Raw genomic sequence first — 17,214 nt, 5'->3', positions numbered from 1 at the left:
CAAATCCAGCAATAAAGCCATTGGAGAAGACGTCAAAGTATGTCAAGTGGGATAAACTGGTTCTCTTGGGAAGCATAACTTATAGTTAGAGTGGTTGACCCTTGCATCGAATAGCAGAAGTACCTAGCACCGGAGACCAGGAAAGCTAATATGAGACAGTTGGTGGCAAGTTAGAAGTGAATGACAGGCATGATATCCTTATGATGACAAACCTGGTACCCTAGTAATGACAAGCTAGTGTTGACGCATGACATAAAGTGGTGACTTGTATGAGGTTGACTCCGAAGATATGAATCATGAGAAGTTCGGGAACGGAAGCATCATTGAACTACCGCAACCTAGTCTGAGTCAGCCAAAAGGTGCACCCTGGTCCAAGTCAGGTGAAGAGAAGATTCCATCCGCAACAGGAGGAGGTCAAGCCAAGCAGTCCGAGTGGTGAAGTTTTGCTGGAAGTTTGTCAAGACGCAACGGAAGAAGTCAGACAAGAAGAGAAGACCGCCCAACCTATCTTCTTGCTAGCCTCCTCGAATCTCGGGGACGAGATTCTTGTAAGGGGGGTGGATTTGTCACGTCCTGATAAATTCATCCCGAATTAAAAATCATTCTCTAAAAGGAATAATAGAATTAATTAAAATTCGAAAAGAAATTGGCAAACATTAAAATACGTACAAGAAAAATTCAAATGTGACCCGGAGAATTTTTTTGTTAAATTCTCCTTGGTCTAAAAGGAGCCCTCAAATTTTAGTGGAATTTTCAGAGCACAAATAATAATTGAGAAGAAATAAACAAAGTTGAAAAGGTTTATAAAAAGAAAAACCCTAAAAGAAGTCTTCTTTTCCCCCCTTCCTCTCTTGGGCCGGCTCGGCCCAACTCTCCCTCCCTCTCTCTCCTCTCCCCGCGGCCCATCGGCCTCCTCCCCGCGCGCGCGCCGCTGACAGGCGTGCCCGCCCGCCACCCTCGCTGACGGGTGGGGCCCACCTGTCATCCCCGACCTCGCGCCGCGCCCGCCGCCCGCCCGTGCCCTAGCGCCGCCGCCGCCGCGAATCTCGCCGTTTCCCGCCGTCCCCGCGCGCCATAATGAGGGGGGAATCATTCCCCGTGATTCCCTCTCCCGTTTCCCCCTCTTTTCCCTCTCTCTCACCCTCGGATTCGTCCGATTTGAATCCCGCAATCGTCGCCGGCGTCTTCAATGGAGCCGAGATCTCCGCGCCCGTTTCCTCCCTCTCCGGCCGCGCTCTCCCCCTCCCGGTGCTATATAATCGTCCCCCGCGCTTCGCTCTTCCGTTTCCGCCGCTCGCCGCTCGCTCTCGCCGTCGGATTCGTGCTCGCGCCGTCCTCCTTCTCTCCGCCGTCGCCGCCGAGCTCCGGTTCGCCGCCGTCGTCGCTCCGGACCTCCTCCCCACTCGGCGTCACCTCCATCGGCTTCGCCGCGTCGTCGTCGACCTCGTCCGCTCCTTCGTTTCGCCCGCCGACCGCCGGAGCACCGTCGCCCTCGCCGTCCCGAACCGCGCCGCCGCCTTCCTCCGTTTCGGCTGCCGTTCCCGTCGTCGCCGTCGACCGGGGTGAGCCGAAGACCGCTCCATTCGCTTCCCCCTTCCCTCCTCTCTCTCGGGTGCCGCTCCGCCGCGCCGGTGGTCGCCGGCGGTGACCATCGGGGCGCGGGCGCGTCCCCCTCCCGTCGGCCGTGCCGGCGAGGCCGCCTTCGGGCGCGCCCTCGCGGCTGCCAAGTGGGCCCGGCCGTCAGCCGCCCGCGCCCGCGGGTGCGGCTGACGCGTGGGACCCACGGCGCCGGCCGCCGCCAGCCGCGTGCTCCCGGTCCACCGTGGACCGAGAGGCTGACGCGTGGGCCCCACTCCCGTGGACCCGGTCCGCGCGCCCTCTCTCTTGGCTGACGCAATAAATGGGATTTTTAATTAAAATTTAAATGAAGAAATTCGCAAATATCCATTTAAAGAGCATATAAACTTCAAATGGCCATAACTTGGCCATTTGAACTCGGAATTGGACCGTTCAAGTCTCTAATTTTTCCTTAAGAAGTCAAGAACCCATTTTTGTGCTTTGTTTCTGCTGTTATGTGGAGTTTATTAGCGTAAAAGCCTTTTCTTTTCCGTTGGTCGTGTAGACGCTGCAGCTTCGGAAGATCCGCTCTTCGTGGAAGTCGAAGCCGTCGGTTGGGAAAGCGAGCAAGGCAAGTCACATCATCTTTGAACATATTGAATCCCAGTTTGAAAAATTATGTTGATTTAAATTATTGCATTATCGCTTTATTTAAATTCCCGCGTTATCACTGTTTTATTTAGCCATGCCTATTTACCTTTGTTATGACCATATTATTATTGCTATTGTTATTATTACCTTGTCCACCCTAGAATAAACAAAACCCTAACTAGTGGACATTATATTCATGGTTCCACTAGTATAAATTTAGGTAGATGCTTCGCTGATTAATAGGACAACATTAGGTGGTTTTATAACTTTAGACTTTGGGAATTCTCATATCATTTGGACACTATGGAATTGTTGGTTTATGGTGGAATTGGACACACACCTCTCTTCCTCTTTCAAAACCCCTAAAACCTGTTTTCGGTGGGGTTTGGGTGCATGCCAGTTGTGGGAAGTAGCACCCCGGCCACTATAAGGATTAAGCTCGGGCCTCTGTTGCAAAGCACTACCGTACTTCCACATGTCTAATGGGTAAGGCTTAGTTTGTGGCTCAGTCTAGTCATAAACAAAAGTACACGGATTGGAGATGGATGAAGTCGGGTGTCGATGGATATTCTCCAGGGCAAATGAAGGCTACACGAGCTGCGGCCCGGTAGTCGAGATGTCATATGGCAGAGGGTTGGTGCCCTGCTGCTAGGGGCTCAGTTCCGCCTGCCTGTCCCGGGTATCCCGGCCGTAGGTGGGATTGGGTCGGTACTCTTGTCTAAGGCTAGGATGGGTTGGAAACTATGTCACGTCTTCCGTCTGTATACCGTGGTGGTATGTGGCACGTGGTTACACGTGAGGAAGGTGTGTCTTGTGGGTAAAGATGTACACCTCTGATCAGAGTATAATCTATTCGAATAGCCGCGCCCTCGGTTATGGGCAAGCCGAGCAATGTACCCAAGTCAGTGTTATAATTCTTAAAATTTGCTCAACAACTAAAATGTGGAATGGTTGGCCTGGGTTGGCTTGGGACGAGCTGGGACCCAGGGTCGGGTTGCCAGTTCGGTCTGAATCATCGTAGGCCTTGGGTTAAGGCAGGTTCGTGAGGGTTCACGGCCTTGTTTAATAATACTGTGTAGCTCTAGGGTCGTCTTTATAAAATGTCTTTGGGCAACTAAGTGACTTTTAAATGCTGCTTTTCTGCAAAACTTAACCCCTATATTATTACCCCTTGTACCCCCTTACATTAATCATGCATCTGTCGGTGTGGCTTGCTGAGTACTATGGTTGTACTCATTCTTGCTCAATCTTTTCCCCCTTCAGTAAGAGAAGCTTTGGAGAAGAAGTCTTAGGTGGAGTCCTGGCTTATACCCCAGTTGAGCGCTTGTGAAGATGGAGCCGTAGGCCCGCTAGTCCGCTGCTGTTTATTTTTGATTGTCAGGCCTGAAGCGCCTTTGTAATAATGTAAATATTATCGATATAATAAAGATGTGTCTTTTATATCATGTTTGTGTGGTGTACCCCGGCTTTTCCTGGGACGGGGATTAATACACTAGCGTTCGGGAAAAGGCAATTTTCCCGGTCGCGACAGCATCCAAGCCAACCCGGAGAAAGTTACTGCTATCCTCAACATGAAACCGCCAAGAACCCAGAAAGATGTTCAGAAGCTGACTGGATGCATGGCGGCGCTCAGCCGATTTGTTTCAAGACTTGGAGAGCGGGGGATGCCTTTCTTTAAGCTACTTAAGAAAACAGACGAGTTCCAGTGGGGACCCGAAGCACAGAAGGCCTTCGAAGATTTCAAGAAACTCCTCACCGAGCCACCGGTCTTAGCCTCACCACACCCGCAGGAGCCGTTGTTGCTGTATGTATCAGCCACCTCCCAAGTTGTGAGCACAGTCTTGGTTGTTGAGCGCGAGGAAGAGGGCCATGTCCAGAAAGTCCAGCGACCGATTTACTTTGTCAGCGAAGTCCTATCCGACTCCAAAACGAGGTACCCTCAGGTTCAGAAGCTGTTATATGGTATTCTAATTACTACCAGGAAGCTATCTCACTACTTTCAAGGTCACTCGGTAACGGTGGTCACATCATTTCCACTCGGCGATATACTGCACAACCGCGAAACAAACGGGCGGATTGCTAAGTGGGCTTTGGAGTTGATGTCTTTGGACATATCATTCAAGCCCCGAATTTCAATTAAGTCCCAAGCGTTAGCTGATTTTGTCGCCGAATGGACCGAGTGCCAGGAGGATACCCCCGCGGAGAAGATGGAGCACTGGACCATGCATTTTGACGGATCAAAACGACTTTCGGGCACTGGAGCAGGAGTGGTTTTGATTTCCCCAACTGGAGAAAGATTAAGCTATGTGCTTTGGATACATTTTTCGGCATCCCACAACGTCGCCGAGTATGAGGCGCTCCTCCATGGACTGCGGATTGCAATTTCCCTAGGAATAAAGCGTCTAATAGTTCGAGGCGATTCACAGCTGGTTGTCAACCAGGTTATGAAAGAGTGGTCCTGCCTTGACGACAATATGATGGCATATCGACAGGAGGTACGCAAATTGGAAGACAAGTTCGATGGACTAGAGCTCAGTCACGTTCTTCGACACAACAATGAAGCCGCCGACAGACTTGCCAACTTTGGATCCAAGCGCGAGGTGGCGCTCTCCGATGTTTTCGTCGAACACCTTTATACGCCGACTGTACCTCACAAAAATACTACTCAAGTTGCGGGCACTCATGACGTAGCTATGGTTGAAGCCGACTGGCGAGAGCCCCTCATACGATTTTTGACTTCTCAAGAACTCCCCCAAGACAAAGATGAAGCCGAGCGGATTTCAAGGCGGAGCAAACTTTACGTTATGCATGAAGCTGAGTTGTACAAGAAAAGCCCTTCAGGGATTCTGCAACGCTGCGTATCTTTGGAGGAAGGGAGACAATTGCTGAAAGACATACATTCTGGGATATGCGGAAACCATGCTGCTGCACGCACTATTGTCGGCAAAGCTTACCGGCAGGGTTTTTTCTGGCCCACCGCAGTGTCCGACGCCGACAAAATTGTGCGCACGTGCGAAGGTTGCCAATTTTTCGCCAGACAAATTCATCTACCAGCTCAAGAGTTGCAGACCATCCCACTGTCTTGGCCGTTTGCGGTTTGGGGGCTCGACATGGTTGGCCCGTTTAAAAAGGCAGTCGGCGGTTACACGCACCTCTTTGTGGCCATTGACAAATTCTCCAAGTGGATTGAAGCTAAACCGGTTGTCACAATCACAGCAGATAACGCTCGAGACTTCTTCATCAACATTGTGCATAGATTTGGAGTGCCCAATCGGATCATCACTGACAATGGCAGACAATTCACCGGCGGAGTTTTTAAAGACTTTTGTGCAGACTTTGGAATCAAGATTTGCTATGCCTCAGTGGCACATCCCATGAGCAATGGACAGGTGGAGCGAGCCAATGGCATGATACTTCAAGGGATTAAAGCGCGTGTTTTTGACCGGCTAAAACCCTATGCCGGCAAATGGGTGAAACAGCTGCCATCAGTACTTTGGTCTTTGCGAACTACACCCAGTCGGGCCACAGGCCAGTCACCTTTTTTCCTTGTCTATGGGGCAGAAGCAATGTTGCTGAGTGAAGTTGAATTCGAGTCTTTGCGCTTTCGAAATTTCCGTGAAGAACGCTACGAAGAGGACCGAGTGGACGACTTGCACCGATTGGAAGAAGTCCGCGAAGCAGCTTTGATTCAGTCGGCTCGATACTTACAAGGGCTGCGACGTTATCATAATCGCAATGTTCGATCCCGTGCCTTTCTAGTCGGCGACCTGGTTTTGAGGAAAATTCAAACTACACGAGATCGGCACAAGTTATCTCCTTTATGGGAAGGGCCATTTATCATCTCTGAAGTCACCCGACCAGGTTCCTATCGACTCAAGCGCGAAGACGGTACACTCGTTGACAACTCTTGGAACATTGAACATCTTCGTCGTTTCTACGCTTAAGCTTATCATTGTACTTCCCTATCTTGACTGTCAACACCAAGTTTTCTTCTTGACGTTGTCAGTCGGGGGCTATCATCATAATAATGGAGTGTGATTTTTTATCAATTTAATTTGCTTACTTGGTCTATCATTGCCTTGTTTGGTTTTTTCTACTTCGTCTGCGAGGACTGAAAGTTTTTAATAGCTTCTTTGGGTTTTAGGCTCAACAAAGCTTGATAAAAGCTTTTAAGAAATCAAAGACTTGGCTAGAATTATCAAACACAGCATAAATACACCAGTATTGTACAAGTTGAACCTCCATTTGTTACATTCATACTCAGTCAGAATCAGTTTTTTCATCATCAGAGTTATTACTACTCGGCGGAAGGTCGGTATTGCGGAATTGCTCTACAACGTCACTTGCAATCTTGTCAGCCGCGTTTTGAGCATTGCTGATAAGATCAAGAGCAGCTTCTTCGCTTGTCCCGTCTGCAAAGCCATCAATGGCGTCAATTTCAATCCTTGGGTACAAAGATTTGGTCATCGCCAATGCCATGCTAGCTCCCATACTTCCAGCTTTTTTGATATTCTTGAAATATACATCCGGAGCAACTCTCAGCTTGTCGAAGATTTCGGTTGCGTCGAGTGCACTCGGACCACTGTTATTGAGGAACATAGCTTGGACAAGTGGTGTAGCGACATTAGCGACTTCATCTCTTGCTCCTTCAAGCCTTTTGATCTTACCAACCAGGACGTCAAATTGAGCTTGAGATTTGATTTTGCGGTCTACAAAACACATTTATGATCAAAATCTACTGCCTTAAAAAGAGAGAAGTTCAGATTGTCAGCTGGCGGTACCTTCAACCTCCTTCAAGGCCGAGTCCCTTTGCGCAGCCAGTTCTACTTTGTCTCTTTTCAAGACTTCAATTTGTTTCTCCATCTGAGCCATCCTGATGGCTTGCGCTGTTTGAAATCCAAATGTTTGAGGATACAGTTATGACAGCATAAATTAATGGGGCAGATCTAGAAGATTACCTTTCGATGAACCACTCAGCTCGAAGTTTGAATCCTGGAGCTGGGCAATTCGGTCCCTTAATTCCTTCTCTGTCTTTTTGGCAAGCTCCTTGGCCTCGTGTAGCTGGTCCCTGACTGCTTCAAGAGTTCCCAAATGAGGAACCAGCTTTTCTAAAGTTGCTGTCTTGGCCTCATTGCGAAGATGGATTCTCTGCATGATGGTTCATGGTTTAGTTCTGCTAAAGAGAAAACAAAGTCATCAAAGGCAGTCACCCAGAGGATTTACATTCACAATGCGAGTGGCTTCTCCAAGCGCCTTCTTCAGCTGGCACACTTCCTCATCTTCTTTTTGACGATTTATGACGATGCCAGCAGCTTGTGAGTTCTCGTCCCACCATTTGAGCAAGATAGGAGGACGAGAGTCGTCAGCCGCCTTTATGCGAGGGATTTCTTCTTCGTCATCGCCTGGTGGTCCTGATGTATTTCCAAGATATTAGACGAATAAGCTGGAGCTATTCAAATCGGCATCACTTGAGAAGATGAGTTACCTGAGGATGTTCCTAGCTGAGCGTGAGGCGATTCTTGTTCTTTATTTGAAGACCCAATCATAGCGTCGTTGCCAGCCTCTGGTCCTTGAGAAGTCGTCGTCTGCGCTTCAACTTCGGGAATTTCTTGGTCTGGACCTACGTCCGACTGGTTTCCAGTCGGGGGCTCTTGGGTTGTTGTAGTTTCGGTTGCTGCCGACTGGTCTCCAGTCGGAGGCTGGTCACTCGGATTGGCTGTATCACCTGAAGTATGAGCGCTAGTCGGCTGGTTCTCGGCAGTCGGCTCAGAATCCTTGGATGAACTTGGCTCTGTCACAGCCGGATCAGGATCTTTTCCAGTTGGATCTATGTCGGATGGTTTCCTGCAAAGTGTCCTTTCAATATTCAGTATTATTTTCATGAGAGAAGCATACTGGAGCAAAATGGTACCAAGAGGTTTATGCCTGGAAGATGTTCTGATCTTTGGCGTTGGACGGCCAGCCAGTTTTTTCCTGGGAGTGGTATGCTTTGGGAGTTTATTGGGTAGGCCTTTGTTCCCAGATTTGTTGTCGTCGTCGCCTTCGTCGTCGTTAAGCATCAGCTTTCTCTTGCGAGAACCTGTTTGCCCAGTCGGATTGGAGGTTTGAGGTTGCGAGTCCGATCTGATTGTCGGCCCTCCACCTCCCTTAACGGTGTGCTGACGAGGAGACCGGCGCTGAGTAATTGGGGGGTCAGATTTCATCAGTACATATTCCTGAATGAGATGCCTCCACGGTTAGTTAACTCAACATGAAGACAAGATTATGTTTTGGTCATGGGTTGAAGGTTTTAGATACATACCTGCGGAGGCGGATTGAATGCATTATATGGCACAACTGGCAGCTGATGTGAGTAGCTGACGACAATAGCATTTGAGAAGATTTTATACATTCTCTCCTTCATGATTTTAAAATCCAGAGAGTCTGGTTCTTCACGATTAGGATCATGCTTGCCGTCAAACTCGAATGCCGTACGGGATCTTTCTTTAATTGGTGCCAATCGGCATTTGATGAAGTGCCGAGTAATCTGCTCTCCTTGTAAGCCTTGTTCTTTGAGTTTTAGCATGCGATCCATCAATTCCAAGGCTTGGGCTGCTTCATCCCCAATAGGAAGAGAGTTCCAGGTATCTTGGTACACCGGAGGAAGACAAGAGTACTCAGGAAGAGCGGGCTCAGGATTCTGAATATAAAACCAGTTCGCATGCCACCCTTTGTTTGAAGTCTTGAAGGGCATCGAGAAATACTTCTGGCTCAGAGTTCCCCTCAGCTGAAATCCGGCCCCTCCGACTACACATGGCTTACTCTTGTTCGGTTGGGGTTTGAGAAAGAAGATTCGGCGAAACAGAGCGAAGTGGGGTTTAATTCCCAAGAAGGCTTCACAAACATGGACGAAATTGGCAATGTGGACTATGGAATTTGGGTTTAGGTGATGCAAGCTGATTCCATAGAAGCTTAATATCCCGCGGAAAAATTTCGAGGTCGGAAGAGCGAAGCCGCCATAGAAGAAATGAGAGAAGACCACAACCTCGTGTGTATCGGGGGACGGAAAAGCCTCACCGCACGCTGGCCGCCACCCGATGATCTCCTTGGCAGGAAGAACGCCATGCGCCACCATCTCCTTCAGGTTCTCCTCCGTCACGTCGGATGGCGCCCATTGGCCTTCAAAGCTTTCTTTCTCTTCCGCCATCGATTTTACCCGAATGCGCTGATTTGATTCGAGGGATGGCTAGGGAGAGGTGAGGGATTGAGGCGGTGGATCACGGGAAGGATTTTGATGAACTTTTTGAAGGTGGATTCGAGTGGAATGGTGAACCCTAGTTTGCCGGCGCAGCTCTGTACTGTAGCAGGGAGTGGGGAAAATGGTGAGAGTTCCGGCGGGGAAGACGAAGTGACGCTTGGATCTCGGGATTTCTTGTTAAGGGTATCGGAGGTGCAAATGGGCTTAGGCCTGAACAGTACCTCAGCCCAGTACTTTTGACAGCGTGGCCCATTGTGCTCCTTAGGGACTTAGGCATTTTTTGCTTTGGCAATCTATGCGCATAATAGTGTTGCCCAATGCTGATAAAATCCTTTTTACGTGGTCATATAATTCTTTGGAATTATTGCAATGCAAATTAAAAGGTGCCCGACAGAAAGGTGTTATGCTGTTTTTGTAAGCTTTTTTAGGCTACAAAAGCTGTCTGGGTTAACTTGGAATGACTTGTTTTTACCATAGTCGTTTCTTTGGTATGTTATATGCCTGTTCTCATTATGGTAAATAGTCATAGCCTAGGCTATTAGACTTATTCATTACCATAATTTTTATAATTTTTGGTGGGTAATCTTAGAGTTTTCTATTCGGATGCCCGTCAAGTGTGTTCATTCGTGAACCTTTTAGAGTGTTAACCACTCGGATTCTTTTTATTATGGCTAAAAAGCAGTCGGCTAGAATGCCTCTTTAGGCGTCGCGTATGCTTTTGTCATATGATGCATGATTGTGCTATTATTTTGTTCTCAACTATATGTTTAGTTTGTTAACTAATCACATAGTTGGGGGCTACACCTAATTAGGTGCATCTATTCGATGCACCATATTCTTTATCTTTTCGCCCTTTACAGTCTTTGTCTTCGCTACTCGGCAGATCTTGGCATGAAAGGTTTGAAGCACTCGGATCATTATTTTTGAGAAGGCTATGATGGTTGACTGCAAAGGATATCCCATATCTACACGGCGATGGTATTTGGACTGGATACAGGATACCAAATATAGATAGAATATCTTATTTGTGTCTCGGGTTTGTTTCTCAACTTGTACATCAAGTAAATACCTTGAGACTTAGTCGGCTACGACTGTATTTTATCTGTATCTGCATATTCCGTTAGGGATATAGGTTATCTTTTGTAACACGGACTCCTTCCCATATATAAGGGGGGTCCGGGTGCCTCTAGGGGCAGAGGTTGATTTTCTCCAAATCATATAATTAATAAGACACTCGGCGGATTCATCCCCGGACAGGAGTAGGGTATTACTTCTTCAATAAGAAGGCCTGAACCTGTATAAATCCTTTGTCTCCAAACCCATACACTTTTCCAGCTTGATAGCCACCCCCTTTTATTATTGCCGAAATCTAGTTTCGACACTCAAGAATCACATACAAGGATTGCGTCAAGAAAAGGATGGAAAACAATGCCCGGCATTTAACAACTACATCCTGGATAGACTAAAAGAGCTTTTGGCCTTGGATAATAAGGCTAAGAAAAAACCACCAAAAGATCAAGAAAGGGCGCGGCAGCCTACTCATGGTCGTCGCGACGACGGCGGCGGCGACGGAGCAGCACCAGCTGCTGCTGCTGGTCTGTCTGCAGCTAGCTAGCTGTGGCGTGAATTATTCCGGCCCGTCCCCCCTGATGATCGTGCACATATCTCTCTCGACAGATAGTTTCAAACTGATGCATGCCCACACACATTTGCTAGTTGCCTGCCTAGGTCGGCTGCCTCTCCCCAAGTCGTACATATTCAGAGTCTCAGAGATCGACCAAAAGGGTCGTCGTTGTGACTAATTCTCTTGTTTAGGACCTGAGGATTACGTACATTTGCATATATGTACTAGTACGTCTAGTCAGTATATACAGTGCCGGAGTACTCCACTACATAGTGACGTATTCACTGGTGGAGAAACCATCTTTCGTCGGTCGGCCGAATTCCACAATAGTCCTAGATGCAATAAAAACCGTGGCTAAAGATGATCTCTAATCCCGGTTAAAAAGGGTAACGGGTATATTTGATCTTCAGATCTTTAGTCCCGGTTCAAATGCTGTCAGGGCCTGTCAGGCCCCCCCGGGATCTTTAGTCCCGGTTGGTAACACTAACCGGGACTAAAGATCGTAACTTTAGTCCCGGTTGGTAATACCAACCGGGACTATAGATCTCGGGGATCTTTAGCCCCGGTTGGTAACACCAACCGGGACTAAAGTCCCACCCCTATATATATATGTCTTCTTCCTCCTCCAGCTGTCTGAGCAAGCTTCAAAATTTCTTCAAAAAAGAGGGGAGGTCATACCAAAATTTCTAGTGAATTTATTTTGGTGATTACATACAAATCGGAGGTGCCTAAAATGTTTGCAACTTCATCCTCCAATGTTTTTTTTGTCATATTACATTTGCAGCTATGTTTTGCACACTTTTTTGTCTCCAAAATTTAGTTGTAAGTTGATGAGGGAGAAAATTTGTGTGGGGAAGAAAGAATATATAGAAATTTAGTTGATTTGCTAAAGAAGGTTTTATAAAATAGTTGAGAAGGAAAACTATAGTGAAAGTTAATCTTGAATACTAGAAAATAAACTAAAATGAAAATTAAAAGAAGTAAAACACATTGAAATTAGTTTAAAACTTTAGAAATAGTAAATAAGAATTATTTGGTGTAATATTTTACGATTTTTGTACGAATAAAGATATGTCATTATTGTATGACTGTTCAAACAGTTTGTAATTATCTTATAATTATTGTATGACTGTCATTATTGTAAGAATAATTATTTTTGTATGATTTTTTTTCGACTCATGTAGATGGATCGACAATGGATGTACGCTGACTGGCGGTCCAAAGAGTTTATTGACGGCGTGTACTATTTTTTGAGAGTGGCCGAAGCTAACAGGCAAAGGGGTTTTATTTGTTATCCATGCAATAAGTGTAAGAATCAGAAGGAGTATTCTGCATCCAGGACTATTCATTTCCACTTGTTTGAGTCGGGGTTCATGCCAAGCTATAACTATTGGACATCCCACGAAGAGCAAGGTGTTGAAATGGAAGAAGATGAAGTGGAAGACGACAATATTCCGGACTATACTCAGTACGTTGGATTTGAAGGAAATCAAACGGGCGAGGAGGAAAGGGATGCTGATGGTAACGACGTTGCGGATGATCTTGGTCAGATGCTGCAGGACGCCAAGAAGGACTGCGAAAGTGAAAAGGGGGCCCATAAATTGGACAAGATGTTAGAGGACCACATAACTTCGTTGTACCCAGGTTGCGAGCAGGGGCACAAAAAGTTGGATACCACTCTGGAGTTCTTGCAATGGAAGGCAAAAAATAGGGTTAGTGACAAGGCATTTGGCGATTTATTGAAACTCGTCAAGAATATTCTTCCGGAGGGAAACAAATTGCCCGAGACAACGTACGAGGCTAAGAAGATAGTCTGCCCGCTAGGACTGGAAGTTCAAAAGATTCACGCATGTCCGAATTATTGTAGCCTATATCGCGGTGAGAAGTATGAGAACCTAGAAGCATGCCCTGTTTGCAAAGCACTACGATACAAGATTAGACGAGACGATCCAGGAGAAGTTGACGGGCAGCTAACAAAGAAGAGAATTCCTGCTAAGGTGATGTGGTATTTCCCTATAATACCATGGCTAAGGCGTTTGTTCAGGAACAAGGGGAATGCTAGAATAATGCGATGGCATGCTGAAGAGCGTCAACAGGACGGGATGCTGAGACACCCCGCCGATGGTTCGCAGTGGCGAAACATCGACAGAAAATTTAAAGAATTTGGAAAGGACGCACGAAACATACGGTTTGGTTTGAGTACGGATGGCATGAATCCTTTTGGAGAGATGAGCAGCGGCCATAGCACTTGGCCCGTTACGATGTGTATCTACAACCTCCCCCCTGGCTATGCATGAAGAGGAAGTACATAATGATGCCGATTATTATTCAAGGCCCCAAGCAACCTGGTAACGACATCGATGTGTACCTAAAACCACTGGTCGAAGATCTTAAGCTGTTGTGGAAGAAGGAAGGTGTCCCCGTGTGGGACGAGGACAAACATGAGGAGTTTAACATACGGGCGCTGCTGTTTGTAACCATCAACGATTGGCCTGCACTTAGCAACCTATCCAGACAGTCCAACAAGGGGTACAAGGCTTGCACTCACTGTATGGATGAAACAGAAAGTACGTATCTTAAGCACTGTAGGAAGGTTATATACATGGGTCATCGTCGATTCCTTGCAGCAAACCACCCGGTACGGAAGAAAGGCAAGCACTTCGAACATAAGGCTGACCACCGTACGAAGCCTAAACATCGCAGCGGGAAAACAGTGTTTGCTATGGTTAAAGATCTTAAAGTAGTGTTCGGAAAGGGGCCTGGAAGCCAGCCTATAGAGAGCGAAGATGGTCACACGGCGATGTGGAAAAAGAACTCTATATTTTGAGAGTGACCCTATTGGGAATTCTTGGACGTACACCACGCAATCGACGTGATGCACCTCACTAAGAACCTTTGCGTAAACCTTCTTGGCTTCCTAGGTGTATACGGAAAGTCGAAAGATACACTGGAATCACGTAATGATCTGAAGCATATGGAAAAACGCGGCGACCTACACCCGGAACCAAATGAGAAAGGAAGCCATTACTTGAGTCCAGCCAGCTACACTCTTAGCAAGGCAGAGAAGGAAAGTATGTTTGAATGCTTGGAGAGCATAAAGGTATCGTCTGGATACTCCACGAATATCAAGCGAATAATAAGCACGAAGGAGAAGAAGTTCACAAACCTAAAGTCTCATGATTGTCACGTGTTGATGACACAACTGCTACCAGTTGTAATAAGGGGTATCCTTCCAGACAATGTCCGGGCAACAATAACAAAGCTATGTGCATTCATGTACGCAATTCCGCAGAAGGTCATCGATCCGGATAGATTAGAAGCCCTTCAGAATGATGTGGTGCAATGTCTCGTTAGTTTTGAGTTGATATTTCCACCTTCATTTTTCAATATAATGACGCATCTGCTTTGTCACCTTGTGAAAGAGATCAGTATTCTCGGGCCTGTGTACCTACACAACATGTTTCCTTTCGAGAGGTACATGGGCGTTCTGAAGAAGTATGTTCGTAACCGTGCTCGTCCAGAGGCAAGCATCGCCAAGGGTTATGGAACAGAGGAGGTCATCGAATTTTGCGTAGAATTTATTGAAGACCTTCGCCCAATCGGGGTACCTGAATCACGCCATGAAGTGAGACTACGGGGAAAGGGAACTCTCGGAAGGAAAGCAATAATAACAGTAGACAACAATTTATTCCGTAAAGCCCATTTCATGGTTCTGCAACAATCTTCATTGGTAGCTCCTTACATCGAGGAGCACTTGGCTCTAGTTCGCGCCAGGAACATCGGTAAGTCCGATGCATGGATTACACGGCATCACATTGATACTTTCCCCGCGTGGATACGACAACATCTCATGGGTAACGAGTCGATCAACCAACAACTTGCCTTCCTAGCGAGGGGACCGTCTGGGTCGATCGCGACATTCCAGGGATATGAGATCAATGGGTACACATTCTACACGAGAGCCCAAGACATGAAGAGCACGAACCAAAACAGCGCTGTTCGTGTCGATGCCATGGGACACGATGGAACAACTGGCACGTATTATGGTGCCATCGAGGACATATGGGAACTTGACTATGGTCCTCTCAAGGTCCCTCTGTTCTGGTGCCAATGGGTTAGGTTGACTGGTAGAGGCGTAATGTTTGATGACAGTGGGATGACAACGGTTGACCTTAACAAGGTTGGATACTCGGACGAACCTTTTGTCCTTGCCAATGATGTAACGCAAGTCTTTTTCGTGAAGGACAGGTCTAGCAAAGGAAAGAAGGGCAGAGGGCCTTACGAGCCTAAGCGTCACGTGGTTCGCTCAGGCAAAAGAAAAATCGTCGGAGTTGAGGACAAGACTGACGAGGATTACGATCAGTTGGATGGACAACCCCCTTTCACGGTGATGATTGACCCTAGCATCCTCCTATCAAATGAAGACACCCCTTACTCACGTAGCGATCACTCAAGGAGGGAACAATAGTGAGGAGAAAGTACATGCGGTCAACCGTCACCGCCGATGTATTGCCGTAATTATTGTGTACACGATGTAAACTATTTTGGATGTATTGATTATCCATATAAATCAATTGATGTATGGCATATGTTAATTACACACGATTATTAGAGGTTTTAACAAGTTTAAATCATGTATATGCTAGTTATATGCGATACTTACAATTTTTAAAAGTTTTAAATCACGCAGGTGGCAATTTCATATGTTAATTAGAGTTTTTAACATTTAATTTACTATCATTCATATGCTAATTATAATTGACTAGAGAATTTTTAGAAGTTTCAAATCATGCATGTGGCATTTACATATGTTAATTAGAGTTTTTCATAATTTAATTTACTATCATTCATATGCTAATTATGTATGACTATTCGAATTTTTAAAATTTTTAAATCATGCATGTGGCATTTACATATGTTAATTAGAGTTTTTAACAATTAATTTAATATAATTCCTATGCTAAGTATATATGATGATTACAATTTTTATTAATTTTAAATCATGCCGTATGTATATACATATGTTAATTAGAGTTTTTACCAATTTAATAATATCATTCATATGCTAAGTATATATGATTATTAGAATTTTTATTAATTTCAAATCATATATTTGCTTATTACGTTTTATCCACTTAATTTATTACAGACAACAATAATTTTTCGAAGTAATTATCATTAATCTTTGTACTTTAAATAATTGTAATGCATTATCTTCTATTTTAGAAACACATATGTAATGGAAAATAATATTCAGTGCGCTTATCAGTAGTCCCGGTTCTTAACCCTAACCGGGTTTAAAAAGAATTTGGAAATAGCGGGAAAAGATCTTTAGTCCCGGTTGATGAGAACAACCGGGAGTAAAGATATCTTTACTCCCGGTTGTTGAGAACAACCGGGACTAAAGATCTTTTCTTTAGTCCCAGTTGTTATCAACAACCGGGAGTAAAGATATCTTTACTCCCGGTTGTTATCATCAACCGGGACTAAAGATCTAGGGGTATATATATTCCCGATGCGCGCCCTCGTCTTCTCCACCAACACTTAGAAGTTTTTGCCCGATCGATCTCTCTCGGCTTCTCCTTCGCCGCCACTGCCTAGGGCATCCCCGCGCCGACGCCGCCGCTGTATCTCGCCGTTGTCTCGCGCTCGTCGTCGTCACTGCCGAGCCGCCGCCGCCTCCCTCTCTCGATCTCTCTCTCCGATCTCGATCTGTCTCTCTCCCTCTCGGTTGCCGCCGGCCGTCGAGTTTCAAACGCCGACCCCGACCTCGTCACGACACGACGCCGCGCCACGACGACGCCGCGCCACGAGACGCCATGACACCGCCGCGGCACGGCACCGGCGCCGCACTGCCACGCCGCCGCCGCGCCACGCGCCACCGGCGGCGCGCCACGCCGACGCCGCGCAACGCTGCCGCCGCGAAACGCCGCCACCGGGCGTAGCGCCCCGACGGCACCGCGCCGCGCGCCGCACGCCGCCGCCACGCCACGCCGATGCCGCGTGCGGCGCCATGCCGCCGCCGCGCCGCCCCGCCGCCGCTCCGCTACCACCACACCGCTGTCCCATTGCCGCCACACCGAGAACGTGAACGAGAACAAGGTGAATGAACGTGAACGAGAACGAGCGAACGAATGTGAACGAG

At 46.9% G+C, this 17,214-nt stretch overlaps 1 protein-coding gene across 1 annotated transcript; it reads right to left on the bottom strand.

Moving 5' to 3' along the window:
- Nucleotides 1-6,468: 6,468 nt before the first annotated feature.
- Nucleotides 6,469-8,267, bottom strand: LOC136354531 (uncharacterized). The gene is made up of 5 exons (XM_066306035.1): nucleotides 7,694-8,267; nucleotides 7,432-7,619; nucleotides 7,167-7,356; nucleotides 6,990-7,094; nucleotides 6,469-6,620 (listed from the first exon to the last, which is right to left on the bottom strand). The coding sequence occupies exons 1-5, from the start codon at nucleotides 8,265-8,267 to the stop codon at nucleotides 6,469-6,471; spliced, it is 1,209 nt and encodes a 402-aa protein (XP_066162132.1).
- Between the last annotated feature and the right edge of the window lie 8,947 nt (nucleotides 8,268-17,214).

Source organism: Oryza sativa, chromosome 12 (genome assembly GCF_034140825.1).
Source record: "Oryza sativa Japonica Group chromosome 12, ASM3414082v1".
Taxonomy (NCBI): Eukaryota; Viridiplantae; Streptophyta; class Magnoliopsida; order Poales; family Poaceae; genus Oryza; species Oryza sativa.
Note: the sequence above shows the minus strand (reverse complement) of the source record. Positions and strands in the feature narration are given on the sequence as shown.